This window comes from Rhinopithecus roxellana, chromosome 17 (assembly GCF_007565055.1).
Source record: "Rhinopithecus roxellana isolate Shanxi Qingling chromosome 17, ASM756505v1, whole genome shotgun sequence".
Classification (NCBI taxonomy): domain Eukaryota; kingdom Metazoa; phylum Chordata; class Mammalia; order Primates; family Cercopithecidae; genus Rhinopithecus; species Rhinopithecus roxellana.
The window spans coordinates 99,295,019-99,315,845 of record NC_044565.1 but is presented as its reverse complement, the minus strand read 5'-3'; the positions used below and the strand labels follow the sequence as shown (position 1 = coordinate 99,315,845).

The window sequence follows — 20,827 nt, the reverse complement described above, 5'->3', positions numbered from 1 at the left end:
TAGTAACTGACACCTACAGGGCATCCTGGTTTTAACAGAAGACCCCACTGCCGAATTATTTGTTTGTTTGAGACAGGGTCTTGCTCTACCACCCAGGCTGGAGTGCTGTGGTATGATCTTGGCTCACTGCAACCTCTGCTCCCAGGCTCAGTGATCCTCCCATCTCTGCTCCCAGAGTGGCTGGGACTATAGGCGTGCACAACCATGACCGGCTAATTTTTGTATTTTTTAATAGAGATGGGGTCTCACTGTGTTGCCCAGGCTGGCCTTGAACTTCTGGACTTAAGCGATCCACCTGCCTTGGCCTCCCAAAGTGCTAGGATTACAGGTGCGAGTCATCATGCCTGGCCCTGAATTTTTTTTTTTTTTTTGAGACAGAGTTTCACTCTTGTTGCCCAGGCTGGAGTGCGAAGGCATGATCTTAGCTCACCACAGTCTCCGCCTCCTGGGTTCAAGTGATTCTCCTGCCTCAATCTCCCAAGTAGCTGGGATTACAGGCGTGTGCCACTCCCAGCTAATTTTGTATTTTTAGTAGAGACGGAGTTTCTCCATGTTGGTCAGTCTGGTCTCGAACTTCCGACCTCAGGTGATCTGCCCGCCTTGGCCTCCCAAAGTACTGGGATTATAGGCATGAGCCACCGTGCCAGGCCCTAGCCCTGAATTTTTAATGTTCCATTATTACACCTGGATATTAGGTCAAGAAAGCAGACATTTATTATTAATATATATTAAATGTTAGAAACATTTTTATATGATAGTCAATTTAAAATAATTTATTAGGAGCAAATATACATAGTTGGTTAGTGACCAAGAAGAGACAATGGAATATCTTACATTGCTAAAATTGTTGACATCTTTTGGTTTTACCAGGTTGCCATTAATCCAAGGTTGAGCAAATAAAATGAGGGAGATTGTCAGTGCTACTACTCTTATGAAAGTAGCAGTTGAAACACTCATACCTTAGGTTTGTAAGTTTACTGCAGATGTAATTTCTTAGCATTTATTCTTATGAGGCCAGTTTGGTGTTCTCGTCTTGAGATTTAGAGATGAGTTTTTTTCCCTTATGGTTTTATATGGTGAGGCAAGATTGTTATTGCTCTAAGGTGGTTAATCTGGTACTTTCGAACACTGTGATTAAGAGGTTGCTGCTTTTTTTTTTTTTTTTTTTTTTTAGGGTAGAGGTAGTGATTGAGTCTTTAAGTCTTGTATGTGTATAGACTAACACTCCACAAATGTATGTATTGAGGCAGTAACAGTAGAATGGGTAGAAGGGAAGGAGAAGGCACACAGTGACTCTGAAGGAGCTGCAATATGGCCAGAAGAGCATAGGCCTCAGATTTAAGCCCAGGCTTGAATTCTTTGGTTGCCTTTAATAAATCTATGATTTTCGGCACAATTTTTTTTTTTTTTTTTTTTTTTTTTTTTTTTTTTTTTTTTTTTTTGAGACGGAGTCTCGCTCTGTCGCCCAGGCTGGAGTGCAGTGGCTGGATCTCAGCTCACTGCAAGCTCCGCCTCCCGGGTTTATGCCATTCTCCTGCCTCAGCCTCCCAAGTAGCTGGGACTACAGGCTCCCGCCAACTCGCCCGGCTAGTTTTTTGTATTTTTTAGTAGAGACGGGGTTTCGCCATGTTAGCTAGGTTGGTCTCGATCTCCTGACCTCGCGATCCACCTGTCTCGGCCTCTCAAAGTGCTGGGATTACAGGCTTGAGCCACCGCGCCTGGCCTTGGCACAATTTTTAACCTTGTAATCTTAGTTTCTCCATCAGCAAAGTGACAATGAACCTTTCAGGTTTGTTGTGAGGATTCTATGGGATCATGTAAAAGTGCCTAGGGCCATATTTCCCATGTAATGAGCAGTTGCCATAGTTATATGTTAATAGTTTTCCTATATGCATTTTGCTACATAGAATAATTCACTAGAGTGTTAGAGTTCAAATAAAGGAGGCAACAGAGAGGGTATAACATGTATGTATTAGAATCACTCGGGAAACTTTTTCAAGATATATGTGCCAGGCCGGGCACGGTGGCTCACCGCTGTAATCCCAGCACTTTGGGAAGCTGAGGCGGGCGGATCATGAGGTCAGAAGTTCGAGACCAGCCTGGCCAGCATGGTGAAACGCTGTCTCTACTGAAAATACAAAAAATTAGCCCGGCATGGTGGTGCACGGCTATAATCCCAGCTACTCAGGAGACTGAGGTGGGAGAATTGCTTGAATCCAGGAGGCAGAAGTTGCAGTGAGCCAAGATCACACCATTGCACTCCAGCCTGGGCGACAGAGCAAGACTCCATCTCAAGAAAAAAAAAAAAAGATGTACATGCCCTGGAAATTCTGAAAGACCCTTGGGGAGACAATAGTCATTTGTACTTCAAACATGTTCTTCAGATTCTTAATATCCCTGCCTAGGACTGTTGAGCAGAGGTTTGGGTGTAATACTTGAGAATTAATTTTAATTAAAGCTCATCAAATTTGGAAGCACTGAGGACCCCGAATATGTCATTCTGCAGTGTTCCTTATGCACTTCTTGTTTTTCAAACATGATGGATATTTAATTTCTTTTTATATGGCTACTCCATTTTCAAAGGGCTTTTAAATCACTGATTCAAATTAGATTAGTAGGTGACTTCATTTTAAGTGAGAAGTGAGACTACAAAAAAAGCAGAGAAAGGGTGATGACTGATGTCTGAACACAGTTTCATTGTTAGGCTGTTCCTTGAATAGTCTCAGTTCTATGTATTACATGAAAACAAATGCTTATTATTAGATCTTTTAAATAGTGCTATTCTTCTATGTAGAATGAGTTCATATTAGTAAAAAATTAAAAGAAAGGGATTTTTTAATAATCTTTTAGAATTTTCCTATTCATTTATAATAACTTTATTTTATATATTTTTTTAACTTAGAAATTTATATGAACTTTTGTATAAACTTACCTTTGTGGATGCTGTTACAAAATTTATTACAATTTCTTATGGAGTTTAACAACTCCGACTCATGAAATTGCTGTAATTCTGATTTCCCAAACCAAAAGATCAAATTGAAATTATATTTATGAGCTTATTTTATATTGCTGGAGCTTTCTAGGTCTGCTCCATCTTCCAACAGAACTACTCATGAATTCATCTGCAAAGAATAGTAAGCCTTATCTGTTCTTTTCTCTCTCTTTTTAAAACTTTCCTGCTCGTTACAATATTTGCAGTTTCAACTTGTGTCACATAGGAAAAGTTAAATGATGAACTGTATACCTTTTGCAGGATTGTTTGAGAATGGTGAACACGTAGAAGAGACAAGCTTCTAAGGTGATAGAGAATCTGTGTACCTTAGGATGTTTCTCTAAAGGATGAAAGTTATGTGGACATAACTTTTTCTTTCCATCAGAAAAGTGGAGAATCTTCTTCTCAGTTGAGTCAAGAACAGAAGACTGTCTTTGATGAAGATCTGCAGAAGAAGATCGAAGAGAATGAACGGTTGCATATACAAGTGAGAAAATCTGTTTTTCCATGTGAATTAAAAAATAGGTCTGTGATCTGTTAATGTGGAAAAGCGAATGCAGCTGGAGTGTTTCATGTCTGCGTGGGTGTTTTAATGCCTTCTGTAGTCTTCAAGTATATATGTCAGTGTCACTTATTCATTTCTTAAATATCACACAGTCTTAATGTGGATGTGTGCTTTGAAGTATATTCATTTGTTCAGAAGACAGCAGAATGGCTTTATAATTTAACAGTGCGAAAGTATACTGAGCATTATTCATTTTATATAGGAAGTGATTACATGTATCATTTAAATGGGAACTTACCAATAAGTGGTGTTTGCTTTTTTCCATCCCCACCCCTCCCCTTTTTTTAACTGATGTTTAGGTCTTTAATTTACCGGTGTTTAGTTGGTTTTTATCCCTACTCCTGTTAAACTGTAAGGTCTCTGAGGGTATGAACCATGTATGTTCTCTATGTCCAGTCCCAGGACAGTGTCTTACTTATGTCAGGTGCTCAGATATTTATGGAATGTTGAAAAGTTAGTGCCTGCCCCCAAACCATTGAGCATGTTCTAAGATTCATAGTGGGCCGGGCGCAGTGACTTATGCCTGTAACCCCAGCACTTTGGGAGGCCAAGGCCGGGGGATCATGAGGTCAGGAGATCAAGACCATCCTGGCTAACATGGTGAAACCCCGTATCTACTAAAAATACAAAAAATTAGCCGGGTGTGGTGGCAGGCGCCTGTAGTCCCAGCTACTTGGGAGGCTGAGGCAGGAAAATGGCGTGAACCCGGGAAGCAGAGCTTGCAGTGAGCCGAGATTGAGCCACAGCACTCCAGCCTGGGCAACAGGGTGAGGCTCCATGTCAAAAAAAAAAAAAAAAAAAAAAGATTTGTAGTGTAGTGTATCCAACTATAACCTCCTGATTTTTTTTTTTTTTGTCAAATGGTAGGAAACACACTTTTCAGTCTTTGAAAATGTTAATCAAGTTTTTGACCTCAGTGTATTTTACATCTTAAGTATTCATAATTCTTTATTAGTATTGGACTCTAATTACAGGAAAGAGCTTTACCTGTTCTAGGAATAACACCTATTTTAATTTTGATTATTTTATGTGAAAGTTAGCTTAGTAGAAAAGTTATACTCTGATCAATTGAATTCTATGTATGCCAGACATTGTTTAAAATAGAAATTCATGAGACTAAGAGGTAGGAAGTACAGGCTTTAGAGTAGGTTTCCTGTGTTCACATCTAAGTTCTACTATATTTTAGCTGTGAGACATTAGACTAGTTATGTAACTCGTTTAAGCTTGAGTCTCCATATCTATAAAGAGGAATAACAGTAGCTACTTCTGATATACTGTGAGGATTTAATGAGATAATGCCTGTGTGGGTTTAACATAGTCAGTGTATGGAACCATATGGAAGTTGCTCAGTGAATAGTCACTGCTGTTATTTTTCTCATTTATGTATATTAGGATATTGTGAGAAGAGAAAATGGTCTTCTCTTTTTAGTTTTTTGAAGCTGATGAGCAGCATAAGCATGTGGAAGCAGAGCTGAGGAGTCGGCTGGCCACTCTGGAGACAGAAGCAGCCCAGCACCAAGCTGTGGTTGACGGTCTCACCCGGAAGTACATGGAAACCATTGAGAAGCTGCAGAATGACAAGGCTAAACTAGAAGTAAGCCCCATTGTGAGAGCACACTAAAAAATAATTACGACTTTTATATTAATAAATTGTCTATGCACTTAGTGTTAGTCATTTCTGGTGAGACTATTGCCTGCAAGGTCTTACTAAGTGTGCTCCTATCTGTAGCCTGAGCCATCTACTTTTCTTTTTCTTCTGAAATTCAGATAAAATCTCAGACTCTAGAAAAGGAAGCCAAGGAATGTCGACTTCGAACGGAAGAATGGTATGTGGAAACTTGAATTCCAAGAGGGTTCTGAAGCAAGGCTCAGAAGACATGAGTTTTGGTTGTAGCAGCTCCTGTGTCCTGTCTTACATTTAAAAGGAGAAAATGGGAGTCATCTCCAGGGTCCTTTTCAATTCTGGGATCTCCGGGGCCCTAGGCGTTCTTGATAGGGTGGCCTGTGTATTAGTCCTCAGCCTGCAAGGGTTTGGGGCTGTGGCAGATAGTGTTCTGGAGCTCCTGTACTGAAGACTGGAGACTTTCTGTTTGAAACTATTCTAAACAGAAGGGGCCTCTGATAGTCCCAGGAAGGAAAACTGATAATCACCATATCAACCTTTTAATGGTACATTTTGAATAAAATAGAGGTTACATGATCTAATTTGGAGATATATAAATCTTAAAATCAAAATATTAGTAATGCATGGTAAAGGTATACTCCAACATTTATTTGATAATAATATTTTAGTTTTTAATAGGATCAACTAAGTGAATTTCTCATATCAATTTTGTTGCATTGTTAGAATTACATGCATGATTTAGATGTGTACCTGTGTGCATAATTGAACCAAACCCAGAAATTATCAGCTTTTGAGTTCAAGGGGAAAAGAAGGCTAATATAATATGTACTTAAAAAAAGAGTCTACAGTGATACTAGGGTGAATACTTACATGTTGTAATGAGAACATTTATGACTTTGAAGTGGCTCTAAGATTACTTTGAGCTTGGGGAAATAAATGTAAGGTTGGCTAAGACACTGGGACCATGATAAATTTCTCCAGACTTCCACATCATTCTCCAGAAGTCCCTGGGACTTGAGAAGCCAGGTTAGCGTTTTTGTTATCTTCATCTTTTAACTACTCTCTGCCAAGAGTATGCCAAATGTCAGGTGCAGTTCTCTGGAAGTCTACTACCAGCTGTTGAGGTAACAAATAAATGAGGATTCACTCAATGATTGGTGATAATGTGGTTTTGTATTTTTTTCTTGCAGTCAATTACAGTTAAAGAATCTTCATGAAGATTTGTCAGGTAGATTAGAGGAATCCTTATCAGTCATCAATGAAAAAGTACCTTTTAACGATACAAGTAGGTATTATGTATAGTTTTCCATTATTTGTAACTTTGAATCTCTCTGTGGTAGCCAACTAATTAAAGTAATTTCTGATCTTTTGGGCAAAAAATTTAATTGGCCCAACAGTGGATTGCTTTCTTTTTGTTCATTTGATCAGCCGTGGCAATAATATTTAACAAGATGATTTTAAATTGTCATGTAACTACTCCAAAGCCGGTCTGCTTGGAAGAAGCCCAAATCCACATTTTTTGATTGCATGTATTTAGCATTTCCCAAGGTAAAAAAAAACCTGTACATAAAATAGTTGGATATTTGTACAAGAAAAATTGTTGATTGGGGTAGGGGAAATGAGGCTTGGTGGTGGGAGTTAAATCTTCTCAAAGTGATGTCTTACCCCTTGGTCAATTCCCAGCGATAGCTAGGAAGCTAACTTGGTTAAGCCTTGCTTCCTGTGCACCCTGGGAATGGTTTGGTAATTTACATTCCCAAGAACAGCAAAAAAGAAGTTAAAAAATACTACTTTACTTGTATAATAGGTGCCAAATTTGCAACCTTTAGGTAAGAAGTCAAAACCTCAAAAGCAAAGAAAAAATTTTCTTGTTTGGATTTTGAAACTTACATTCAAATTGATGCACATTTCCTTTTTCTGTAATCACATGATTGAAATTAATATTTTATTTCCCCTAAATTTGTTTAGGGAAGACCTAAAAAAAGAGGAAAAAAAAAAAAAAGAAAAATAGCAGTTCGATTTAAGATTAAAATCAGCCCATGTCATCATTATATCAAAAATTTAAACTCCCCCTTGAAAATAACACCTGTTTCTAGCTTCTACATTAATGTAAATACTACTGGATTCACTGGATTTGAAACTGTGGCATTACATTTTCTGTTTAAGCCTTGTCTCAATCATTAGGTTCTAATAATTTCCTTCTGAATCATGGATTTATCCTTGCTTTTGTAATACTAGTTGTCACCCTGTTTTAGGTCCCTTTCATGTCACATGTGGATTATTACTTTTAGTCCTGAAATATTTAAAGATCATTTGCCGAGTGCCTAGACAAGTCGGTAGCTGGTGGTGTGGTGTGGGGAAGCCTTCCCAGAAAAAGGGTGCTTTGAGCTGGGCCTGGATGTGTGAAGCAGGTTTTATTGGGCAGAGATAAGGGTAAAATCTAAGGAATTACTTGAAGTATGGTGTATAGGACCAAAGGTGGCATCATGCCTTCAGGAGCAGTAATCCAGTATGACAGGAGGCTTAGGGTGGGTGGGATGTGCAGGGCAAGGACATGTTAAGTTCTGAAAGGTAGGGTGGGACTGGACCCTAGTGTTCTGGGCTAAAGACGGGGAACTTAATTCATAAGGCCATGGGGTTGTTGGAGAAGTTTTTGAGCCAGGGAACATCATGTTGCTATATGTGTACTCACAAGGTTAATCTGGCAATGGAGTGTAGATTGCCTTGGAGTGGGACAAGGGAGTCAAAGACTATTGTGATGATAGTTCTGGTGTGCTGTTATGGAGGCTTAGCCTGGGTTGTTAGGGAGACGTGGAAGATCTTGTGGAAAGAGAGGGAACAGATTGGTCCTTTCAGGGAGACAAGGGAGAAGGAGGCAGTGATGGGGAAGATGGTGATGCAGTTGACCAAAAGAAAAGAGGTAGACAGGAGCAGGTTTGTGGGAGAGACAACGAGGTTAACTTTGTTGTTGTTTAATGTTCTGACAGATGGGTTCATATGTATCTATGTAACTGTTGATGTATGCCTTTCTAAATGAAAGACTAGACTTCAGGAGAGAAACTGATGTCAACACTATTGGGCTGGAGGAGCCCTCATGTTGGGAGTGGTGGGCGCACAGTGCAGTCAGGCTTGTGCAGGGTCCTTGGTGAGTTCTCCATCCCAGTGATCAGGAGGCAGAGAGGAGCTGTGGAAATGGGGTGAGGTAGAAGCTGGAGAAGGGAGTTTTAGCAGTTTCACCCTGATGGTGCAGGTCATTCTGCACATTGCTGTAGAGAGGTCAGAGGGTGATGCAGCAAGGCGACTGGGTTTGGTGACTGGATTTTGTGGCCTCGAGAGGACTAGTATACTTTGCGAGGAGCGCTTCTATGCAGGGTGTAGGTTGACACTAGATTGCCAGGACAGGGAGTTGAGGTGAATGGGTGCTGAGGAAACAGGCAGAGCAATGCTATTTTTTGAGCAGTGGAAATGAAGGAAATGGAGAAGCATGAGAGCCTGACAGATGGGCAAAGTGAAAGAAAAGGCTGCATGTGCTGGGGACAGGAGTCAGGGCAGAGAATTAAGTGTGATTAGTAATGGAAGAGACTCACTGTGGAGACAGAGTTAAATGAGCTGCAGCAAATGCTTTATTTGTAGTGAGGAGATACTGAAGATAGAAGCAGGGAGTGATTATGTCCTAAGGTCCTGAGGGGATCAGAAGCAGAAGGGCCCAGGAGGACGGCTAGCTGAGGAAAGGATATGCAAGCAGTAGACCAAAGTGGAGGGTGGGGAGCATAAGAACTCTTTTGCTTTGGCTGTGATTTTCTTGGTAGAGTAGGGAGAGGCCATCCTATCCATTGGGTAGCAGGGAGTAGAGGAGGAATGATATTAGGAGCTTAAAACAGAAAAGGTTTGGGATAGATGTCATGGGAAATAAAATAGGCACAAGGCAATGAAATTGTGGATTACTGAGTAGAGTTGAAGCCCCCTGGAGTTAGGCAGAGTAAATTGTAGTGGACCTTACTTGGGATTTGTGTTAGCAAAAGCATTGTTGAAATAATGGACCAGGCCGGGAAGCAAAACAAGCAAGGCTGAAAGATGGCTGATAGAAGTGTCCTGAGGTGTTGGTGGACAGGAGACCAAACTGGTAATGCATAGCCCAGTGAGTAGCAATGGAGACATAAGAGGGAACTGGGTGAGTATGCCACAGGAGCATTCCAAATTGTATTTTGGGACTGGGGTCATTCTGACTGAGAACCTGGGCAGAGAAGGGCAGGTTTGAGTGGCTGAAGGGATGAGTAGAGATGAGGAAAGATGCAGCTCATTAAGGAGGAGGTTGAGGAGGTATGGATAGGTGTGAGGAAGCTGCCAGAGGTTAGCGACAGACCAGGATAGAGAGGAAGACTGAGAAAGATAGTGATGCCATCCAGGAAAGTTAGGATTGTGTCATTGGGATCCACAGTGGCAGACAGTGATAGATTTTTCCGGTAGTGTCGTGTCAGGAAAACAGTGGTATTTTTTGCTGATTAGTGTGGTGGCTTTGTGGAGGGTTATTTTAGAAGGGAGAATGACTGAAAACAGCAAGAACATCATGAGCCTTTCTAAGTAGTCTTGATAAGCCCGAAAGCAGTGTTTGAAATGATTTCTTAGAAATGGAAACACCGGATTTGTTTGGGTTTTTTTAAGCCTGAAGTTAAAAAAAGATGGGAAGTATTACTTTATCTGAGAAACCACTGATTCTATGTAAGTTCTGTTATTCTGTATTGTTCATTATTTTAAATTCTTATGCAAAGCTGATTTTGCTTCAGAGCATTCATTATATTGCATTTAAGCCGGTATATGTGAAATGAGAGACTTAATGTACATTATTTTTCTTTTGTAGAATATAGTCAGTATAACGCTCTGAACGTTCCACTCCACAATAGGAGACACCAGGTAAAGAATGAAGTACATGTTTTTATTTTCAGTTATGTATACATCAAACTTTCCAGAAACAAGAATTAGTTGTTTGGAACTCTGTTTAGTGCATTCTGTCATTGCGTTTAACTGTTGCTTTACGTGTTTCTCATACATTTATTCAAATGTAGCTTGCTTTTTATTACATTCATAAGTAACACAGATTTTTGCTCTCTTGTCTGATAACATTAGAAATAAGTTATGAGATGCATTAATGGTTTGAGCCATACTCTTTTGTAGGTTGGTAGGCCTATATTATACCTAAGTGTTCTGGGTTAAGTGCAGGAGGTGTATTTGCCATACTGGTGGCTTTCTAATTTACTTAGATAGGAATATTAAAATTCAAGTGGGAGCAGATGAATTTAAATTAAGGAATAATCACACTAGGATTCAAATGTTTTCTCCAGAACAGACTCAATAAAGTTCTTTTAGGATAATAATTTGAGAGTTGACCTTAACTGTGTATTTTTCATTTTAAAGCTGAAGATGCGAGATATTGCTGGGCAGGCCCTGGCTTTTGTTCAGGATCTTGTGACGGCTCTTCTAAACTTTCATACCTACACAGAACAGAGGATTCAGATTTTTCCTGTTGATTCTGCCATTGACACTATATCTCCATTGAATCAGAAGGTAAATTTAATTCAGAATACATTTTGTTTGCCCTGAAAAAAATAGGTAGATATTATTTGTTTTCGGACCTCTTCTGTGCACCATCCAAGAACTGCAAAGGACATGAAAAAACCCAAAGTCATAGTTTTTACTCTCAAAATAAAATATGGCAAAAATGGAGATTCTTAAGAAATTAAATACTAGGGAAGTGTATTAGTCCGTTTTCACACTGCTGATAAAGACATACCGGAGCGGGGGCGCGGAGCAAGATGGCCGAATAGGAACAGCTCCAGTCTCCAACTCCCAGCGCGAGCGACACAGAAGACCGGTGATTTCTGCATTTTCAACTGAGGTACTGGGGTCATCTCACTAGGGAGTGCCGGACAATCGGTGCTGGTCAGCTGCTGCAGCCTGACCAGCGAGAGCTGAAGCAGGGCGAGGCATCGCCTCACCTGGGAAGCACAAGGGGGAAGGGAATCCCTTTTCCTAGCCAGGGGAACTGAGACACACAACACCTGGAAAATCGGGTAACTCCCACCCCAATACCGCGCTTTAAGCAAACGGGCACACCAGGAGAATATATCCCACACCTGGCCGGGAGGGTCCCACGCCCACGGAGCCTCCCTCATTGCTAACACAGCAGTCTGCGGCAATCTAACCGCAAGGCAGCAGCGAGGCTGGGGGAGGGGCGCCCGCCATTGCCGAGGCTTAAGTAGGTAAACAAAGCCACTGGGAAGCTCGAACTGGGTGGAGCTCACAGCAGCTCAAGGAAACCTGCCTGTCTCTGTAGACTCCACCTCTGGGGACAGGGCACAGCTAAAAAACAACAGGGGAAGAAGCAGAGGCCTGTGCAGACGCGAACGACTCTGACAGCTTTGAAGAGAGCAGTGGATCTCCCAACATGGAGGTTGAGATCTGAGAACAGACAGACTGCCTGCTCAAGTGGGTCCCTGATCCCTGAGTAGCCTAACTGGGAGACATCCCCCACTAGGGGCAGGCTGACACCCCACACCTCACAGGGTGGAGTACACCCCTGAGAGGAAGCTTCCGAAGTAAGAATCAGACAGGTACACTCGCTGTTCAGCAATATTCTATCTTCTGCAACCTCTGCTGCTGATACCCAGGCAAACAGGGTCTGGAGTGGACATCAAGCAATCTCCAACAGACCTATAGCTGAGGGTCCTGACTGTCAGAAGGAAAACTATCAAACAGGAAGGACACCCATACCAAAACCCCATCAGTACGTTACCATCATCAAAGACCAGAGACAGATAAAACCACAAAGATGGGGAAAAAGCAGGGCAGAAAAGCTGGAAATTCAAAAAATAAGAGCACATCTCCCCCTGCAAAGGAGTGCAGCCCATCGCCAGCAACGGTTCAAAGCTGGTCAGAGAATGACTTTGACGAGATGAGAGAAGAAGGCTTCAGTCCATCAAACTTCTCAGAGCTAAAGGAGGAATTACGTACCCAGCACAAAGAAACTAAAAATCTTGAAAAAAGAGCGGAAGAATTGACAGCTAGACTAATTAATGCAGAGAAGGTCATAAATGAAATGACGGAGATGAAAACCATGACACGAGAAATACGTGACAAATGCACAAGCTTCAGTAACCGACTCGATCAACTGCAAGAAAGAGTATCAGCGATTGAGGATCAAATGAATGAAATGAAGCGAGAAGAGAAACCAAGAGAAAAAAGAAGAAAAAGAAATGAACAAAGCCTGCCAGAAGTATGGGATTATGTAAAAAGACCAAATCTACGTCTGATTGGGGTGCCTGAAAGTGAGGGGGAAAATGGAACCAACTTGGAAAACACTCTTCAGGATATCATCCAGGAGAACTTCCCCAACCTAGTAGGGGAGGCCAACATTCAAATTCAGGAAATACAGAGAACGCCACAAAGATACTCCTCGAGAAGAGCAACTCCAACACACATAATTGCCAGATTCACCAAAGTTGAAATGAAGGAAAAAGTCTTAAGGGCAGCCAGAGAGAAAGGTCGGGTTACCCACAAAGGGAAGCCCATCAGACTAACAGCAGATCTCTCGGCAGAAACTCTACAAGCCAGAAGAGAGTGGGGGCCAATATTCAACGTTCTTAAAAGAATTTTAAACCCAGAATTTCATATCCAGCCAAACTAAGTTTCATAAGTGAAGGAGAAATAAAATCCTTTACAGATAAGCAAATGCTTAGAGATTTTGTCACCACCAGGCATGCCTTACAAGAGACCCTGAAGGAAGCCCTAAACATGGAAAGGAACAACCGGTACCAGCCATTGCAAAAACATGCCAAAATGTAAAGACCATTGAGGCTAGGAAGAAACTGCATCAACTAACGAGCAAAATAGCCAGTTAATATCATAATGGCAGGATCAAGTTCACACATAACAATATTAACCTTAAATGTAAATGGACTAAATGGTCCAATTAAAAGACACAGACTGGCAAACTGGATAAAGAGTCAACACCCATCAGTCTGATGTATTCAGGAGACCCATCTCACAGGCAGAGACATGCATAGGCTCAAAATAAAGGGATGGAGAAAGATCTACCAAGCAAATGGAGAACAAAAAAAAGCAGGGGTTGCAATCCTAGTCTCTGATAAAACAGACTTTAAACCATCAAAGATCAAAAGAGACAAAGAAGGCCATTACATAATGGTAAAGGGATCAATTCAACAGGAAGAGCTAACCCTCCTAAATATATATGCACCCAATACAGGAGCACCCAGATTCATAAAGCAAGTCCTTAGAGACTTACGAAGAGACTTAGACTCCCATACAATAATAATGGGAGACTTCAGCACTCCACTGTCAACATTAGACAGATCAACGAGACAGAAAGTTAACAAGGATATCCAGGAATTGAACTCATCTCTGCACCAAGCGGACCTAATAGACATCTATAGAACTCTCCACCCCAAATCAACAGAATATACATTCTTCTCAGCACCACATCGCACTTATTCCAAAATTGACCACATAATTGGAAGTAAAGCACTCCTCAGCAAATGTAAAAGAATAGAAATTATAACAAACTGTCTCTCAGACCACAGTGCAATCAAACTAGAACTCAGGACTAAGAAACTCAATCAAAACTGCTCAACTACATGGAAACTGAACAACCTGCTCCTGAATGACTACTGGGTACATAACGAAATGAAAGCAGAAATAAAGATGTTCTTTGAAACCAATGAGAGCAAAGATACAACATACCAGAATCTCGGGGACACATTTAAAGCAGTGTGTAGAGGGAAATTTATAGCACTAAATGCCCACAAGAGAAAGCAGGAAAGATCTAAAATTGGCACTCTAACATCACAATTAAAAGAACTAGAGAGGCAAGAGCAAACACATTCAAAAGCTAGCAGAAGGCAAGAAATAACTAAGATCAGAGCAGAACCGAAGGAGATAGAGACACAAAAAACCCTCCAAAAAATCAATGAATCCAGGAGTTGGTTTTTTGAAAAGATCAACAAAATTGACAGACCGCTAGCAAGACTAATAAAGAAGAAAAGAGAGAGGAATCAAATAGACGCAATAAAAAATGATAAAGGGGATATCACCACCGACCCCACAGAAATACAAACTACCATCAGAGAATACTATAAACGCCTCTACACAAATCAACTAGAAAATCTAGAAGAAATGGATAATTTCCTGGACACTTACACTCTCCCAAGACTAAACCAGGAAGAAGTTGAATCCCTGAATAGACCAATAGCAGGCTCTGAAATTGAGGCAACAATTAATAGCCTACCCACCAAAAAAAGTCCAGGACCAGATGGATTCACAGCTGAATTCTACCAGAGGTACAAGGAGGAGCTGGTACCATTCCTTCTGAAACTATTCCAATCAATAGAAAAAGAGGGAATCCTCCCTAACTCATTTTATGAGGCCAACATCATCCTGATATCAAAGCCTGGCAGAGACACAACAAAAAAAGAGAATTTTACACCAATATCCCTGATGAACATCGATGCAAAAATCCTCAATAAAATACTGGCAAACCAGATTCAGCAGCACATCAAAAAGCTTATCCACCATGATCAAGTTGGCTTCATCCCTGGGATGCAAGGCTGGTTCAACATTTGCAAATCAGTAAACGTAATCCAGCATATAAACAGAACCAAAGACAAGAACCACATGATTATCTCAATAGATGCAGAAAAGGCTTTTGACAAAATTCAACAGCCTTCATGCTAAAAATGCTCAATAAATTCGGTATTGATGGAACGTACCTTAAAATAATAAGAGCTATTTATGACAAACCCACAGCTAATATCATACTGAATGGGCAAAAACTGGAAAAATTCCCTTTGAAAACTGGCACAAGACAGGGATGCCCTCTCTCACCGCTCCTATTCAACATAGTCTTGGAAGTTCTGGCTAGGGCAATCAGGCAAGAGAAAGAAATCAAGGGTATTCAGTTAGGAAAAGAAGAAGTCAAATTGTCACTGTTTGCAGATGACATGATTGTATATTTAGAAAACCCCATCGTCTCATTCAAAATCTCCTTAAGCTGATAAGCAACTTCAGCAAAGTCTCAGGATACAAAATTAATGTGCAAAAATCACAAGCATTCTTATACACCAGTAACAGACAAGCAGAGAGCCAAATCAGGAATGAACTTCCATTCACAATTGCTTCAAAGAGAATAAAATACCTAGGAATCCAACTTACAAGGGATGTCAAGGACCTCTTCAAGGAGAACTACAAACCACTGCTCAGTGAAATAAAAGAGGACACAAACAAATGGAAGAACATACCATGCTCATGGATAGGAAGAATCAATATCGTGAAAATGGCCATACTGCCCAAGGTTATTTATAGATTCAATGCCATCCCCATCAAGCTACCAATGAGTTTCTTCACAGAATTGGAAAAAACTACTTTAAAGTTCATATGGAATCAAAAAAGAGCCTGCATTGCCAAGACAATCCTAAGTCAAAAGGACAAAGCTGGAGGCGTCATGCTACCTGACTTCAAACTATACTACAAGGCTACAGTAACCAAAACAGCCTGGTACTGGTACCATAACAGAGATATAGACCAATGGAACAGAACAGAGTCCTCAGAAATAATACCACACATCTACAGCCATCTGATCTTTGACAAACCTGAGAGAAACAAGAAATGGGGAAAGGATTCCCTATTTAATAAATGGTGCTGGGAAAATTGGCTAGCCATAAGTAGAAAGCTGAAACTGGATCCTTTCCTTATTCCTTATACGAAGATTAATTCAAGATGGATTAGAGACTTAAATGTTAGACCTAATACCATAAAAACCCTAGAAGAAAACCTAGGTAGTACCATTCAGGACATAGGCATGGGCAAGGACTTCATGTCTAAAACACCAAAAGCAACAGCAGCAAAAGCCAAAATTGACAAATGGGATCTAATTAAACTAAAGAGCTTCTGCACAGCAAAAGAAACTACCATCAGAGTGAACAGGCAACCTACAGAATGGGAGAAAATTTTTGCAATCTACTCATCTGACAAAGGGCTAATATCCAGAATCTACAAAGAACTCAAACAAATATACAAGAAAAAAACAAACAACCCCATCAAAAAGTGGGCAAAGGATATGAACAGACATTTCTCAAAAGAAGACATTCATACAGCCAACAGACACATGAAAAAATGCTCATCATCACTTGCCATCAGAGAAATGCAAATCAAAACCACAATGAGATACCATCTCACACCAGTTAGAACGGCAATCATTAAAAAATCAGGAAGCAACAGGTGTTGGAGAGGATGTGGAGAAATAGGAACACTTTTACACTGTTGGTGGGATTGTAAACTAGTTCAACCATTATGGAAAACAGTATGGCAATTCCTCAAGGATCTAGAACTAGATGTACCATATGACCCAGCCATCCCACTACTGGGTATATACCCAAAGGATTATAAATTATTCTACTACAAAGACACATGCACACGTATGTTTATTGCAGCACTATTCACAATAGCAAAGACTTGGAATCAACCCAAATGTCCATCTGTGACAGACTGGATTAAGAAAATGTGGCACATATACACCATGGAATACTATGCAGCCATAAAAAAGGATGAGTTTGTGTCCTTTGTAGGGACATGGATGCAGCTGGAAACCATCATTCTTAGCAAACTATCACAAGAAGAGAAAACCAAACACCACATGTTTTCACTCATAGGTGGGAACTGAACAATGAGATCACTTGGACTTGAGAAGGGGAACATCACACACTGGGGCCTATTATGGGGAGGGGGGAGGGGGGAGGGATTGCATTGGGGAGTTATACATGATATAAATGATGAATTGATGGGTGCTGACGAGTTGATGGGTGCAGCACACCAACATGGCACAAGTATACATATGTAACAATCCTGCACGTTATGCACATGTACCCTAGAACTTAAAGTATAATAAAAATAAATAAATAGAAAAAAAAGAAAATAAAGAAAAAGACATACCGGAGACTGAGCAATTTACAAAAGAAAGGTTTATTAGACTTAACAGTTCCGCATGGCCAGGGAGGCCTCACAATCAAGGCAAGGAGGAGCAAGTCACATCTTTCGTGGATGGCGGCAGGCAAAAAGAGAGCTTGTGCAGGGAAACTCCCATTTTTAAAACCATCAGATCTCATGAGACCCATTCTCTATTGTGAGAACAGTGCAGGAAAGACCCACCACCATGATTCAGTCGTCTCCCACTGGGTCCCTTCCATAACATGTGGGAACTATGGGAGCTAGAAGATGAGATTTGGGTAGGGACCTAGAGACAAACCATATCAGGGAGGTTTTTTTTTTCTTTTCTTTTTTTTTTTAAATTGAGGCAGAATCTTGCTCTGTCACCCAGGCTGGGGTGCAGCAGTGTGATCTTGGTTCACTGCAGCCTCCGTCTCCTGGACTCAAGTGATCCTCCCTCTTCAGCCTCCCAACTAGCTGGGACTACAGGCGTGCACCACCACACTGGCTAATTTTTTTTTTTTTTCCCTATTTTTAGTAGAGCCAGGGTTTTGCCAGGTTGGCCAGGCTGGTCTCAAACTCCTGACCTCAAGTGATCCGCCTGCCTCAGCCTCCCAAAGTGCTGGGATTACAGGTGTAAGCCACTGTGCCGGCCTTAGCGAAGTTTTTAAAAGACCTTAGTGTGAGCGAGTGAGTGTTATGGCCAGTAAGTGGTATGAGATCACCAGGGAATCGCTGTAGGCGGTTATGTCTGGGAAAGATTCTTTGGGGATTTGAATGGGTCTTGAAAAATTAGCAAGGTTTGAATAGGAGGGGAGAAGTGGGATACACTTTTTCCCCCAGAAGAGAATGATATGAACAAAATCATGAGCAGGAAAGCATAGGGAGTGTGGGTGTTGGGAACAGGGTGAGGCATGGGGAGGGAATAATGAGCAAACTATCTTGACTGGAATGTGAAGTCCTCGGAAAGGGAGGAATGGGAAGTAAGGTTGAAAGAGAAAAAATGGCTCCAGATTCTAAAAGGCCTCTAAGGGCAGGCCAAGACATAGACCTTTACTTTGTTTGTAGGATTGAGGCCTCTATAGCTTTTTGATCAGGGGGTGACATAAAAGTGCCATTTTATTGTTGGGAAAATTAATTTGCTCGCGTTTCTGTCCCTGATTTAGTGTAACTTTCATCATTGGGTATGTTTAGGAGTAAAACAACCTGTGTGGTATAGCTGACCTTTTTCCTTCCTGCTAAGTTATAGAGTGGGAGACAAACTGCTTATCCAGTTGAGCTTGGGGGGCATTTTCAGGGTTTGTGAAGTTCAGACAGGGTTTAAAAATGTCACTTCCTTCAGTCTATGTGCTTTTTTTTGAGCCATTAGATTTTGATTCTTTCTTTCCCTTTTTTCTCCCCTGCTAATTCTAAAAAACAATTGAAGGTAGCTTACAAAATTTCATTTAACTGAAAAGGATAAAATAAATGTTGTGAGTATATTAGCTATGTATTGCTATGTAATAAATTACCTCAAAACTTAGTAGTTTGAAACAACACACATTTACTATCTCACAGTGGCTGTGGGTCAAGAATGGAGGAGCTAGTTAGCTGGCTCATGATCTGTCATGAGGTTTCAGTCAGGATGTCACTGGAGCTGGGGTATTTGCATGCCAGGTGGCCCACTCACATGCCTGGTGAGTTAGTGCTAGTTGTTGGCTGGGAACCTCAGTTTCTTATTGCCTGGCTCTTTGAGTGTCCTCATAAATGGCAGCTAGCATTTCTCATAGCGAGTGATCTAAGAGCAAGGTGGAAGCCACAGTGCCTTATATGACATAGCCTGGGTAGTCACACATCATCACTTCTCCAGTATCATATTGGTCACACAGACCAGACCACCTTGAAACAATGTGAGAGGGTAGTACACAAAACCAAAAATACTAGGAGGTGGGGACAATTGAGACCATCTTAGAAGCTGACTCTCCCAGGGTGGAAATTGAGGGAAATTGCTATATATGTGTGCTCTAAGTGCCTCATGATGTGGCAGTCTGAAATGTGAGTCATGCCGTTCATCCTACATAACCTGATTCTTATTCCCTGCTTCTTTTGTGCATCATGCAGTATTTTCAGGGTTTGAATAGTGTTTATGTCTGTGGTTCCCAAGACTTGGACTCAGGAGTCAGACTTCCTGGGTTCCCAGTCCATTTCTGCCACTTTCTCAGTTATGTCCTCTTGGGAAATACACTTACTCTCTCTGCACTTCAGTTTTCTCATCTTTAAAATGGGAGATAGAATACCTGCCTCACAGGTAAGCGTATTTGAGGATTCAATAAGATAATACATGTAAAACACTAAAAACAGTGCGTGGTGTGTAGTACTAGCACCCAATAAAGATTTGGTCTTAGGATCATCATCGTTATGCTTTACTCATAGGAAGCCATCAGTAGGTGCTTGGCTTTCATCAGTTTTGGTCTGACTCTACACATCTATTGAAGTTTGTAAAAATTAAACAGTGGGCCTTTGAAATGTCTTTAATATCGCTGTGGGAGAAAGCTTTCAGAAGACCTGGATAGGGAAGACAGTACTGCAACAGTTTAATGTAGTTATGCTTTCTTTTATACTTCCTGTAATATTAAAAAATATTTTCTGACCAGACACAGTAGCTCACACCTGTAATCCTAGTACTTTGGGTGGCTGAGGCGGGTGGATCGCTTGACCTCAGGACTTCAAGACCAGCCTGGGCAACATGGTGAAACCCCATCTCTACAAAAAAATACAAAAATTACCCAGGTGTGGTGACTTGTACCTGTAGTCCCAGCTACTTGGTGGGCTGAGGTGGGAGGATCCCTTGAGCCCAGGAGGCAGAGGTTGCAGTGAGCCAAGATCGTGCCACTGCATTCCAACTTGGGCAACAGAGTGAGACCCTGTCTAAAGAAAGAAAAAATAAAACTAGCCGGGCGAGGTGGCGGGCGCCTGTAGTCCCAGCTATTCGGGAGGCTGAGGCAGGAGAATGCATAAACCCGGGAGGCGGAGTTTGCAGTGAGCTGAGATCTGGCCACTGCACTCTAGCCTGGGTGACAGAGCGAGACTCCTTCTCAAAAAAAAAAAAAAAAAAAAAAAAAAAAAAAAGAAAAAATAATGTATGTGTGTGTATATATATATGTGTGTGTGTGTGTGTGTGTGTATGTGAAAGTCCATCTTCACACTGCAGATAAAGACTTGAAAGACGTTTCCGAGAATGGGAAGAAAAAGATTTAATTGGACTTAGAGTTCCACATGGCTGGGGAGCCTCAGAATCATGGTGGGAGCAAAAGGCACTTCTTACGTGATGGTGGCAAGAGAAAAATGAAGAAGAAGCAAAAGTGGAAACCCCTGATAAACATATCAGATCTTGTGAGACTTACTATCATGAGACTAGCCCAGGAAAGACTGGCCCCCATAATTCAGTTACCTCCCGCTGGATACCTCCCACAACATTAGGAATTCTGGGAGATACAATTGAAGTTGAGATTTGGGTGGGGACACAGCCAAACCATATCAATATATTGAATAGTGTATACACACACACACACACACACACACGCTAACCAGTGTTGGATAGTATATTCCATCCAATACTGGTTCTTTGTCCGTTATTGGAATTTTATTTTAGCTTGTTGCCATGTTATACCCACAT

General features: G+C 41.1%; 1 protein-coding gene across 2 annotated transcripts in view; it reads left to right on the top strand.

The window, feature by feature from the left end:
- The window catches only part of PPP1R21 (protein phosphatase 1 regulatory subunit 21), a 79,875-nt gene that overhangs the window by 16,157 nt on the left and 42,891 nt on the right, over positions 1-20,827 (top strand). For both annotated transcript variants that reach the window (XM_030921490.1, XM_030921491.1), the window contains exons 4-9: positions 3,378-3,479; positions 4,987-5,151; positions 5,325-5,383; positions 6,372-6,466; positions 10,040-10,092; positions 10,594-10,743. In XM_030921490.1, coding sequence (XP_030777350.1) covers positions 3,378-3,479; positions 4,987-5,151; positions 5,325-5,383; positions 6,372-6,466; positions 10,040-10,092; positions 10,594-10,743 — 624 coding nt within the window. The remainder of the gene's footprint in view (positions 1-3,377; positions 3,480-4,986; positions 5,152-5,324; positions 5,384-6,371; positions 6,467-10,039; positions 10,093-10,593; positions 10,744-20,827) is intronic.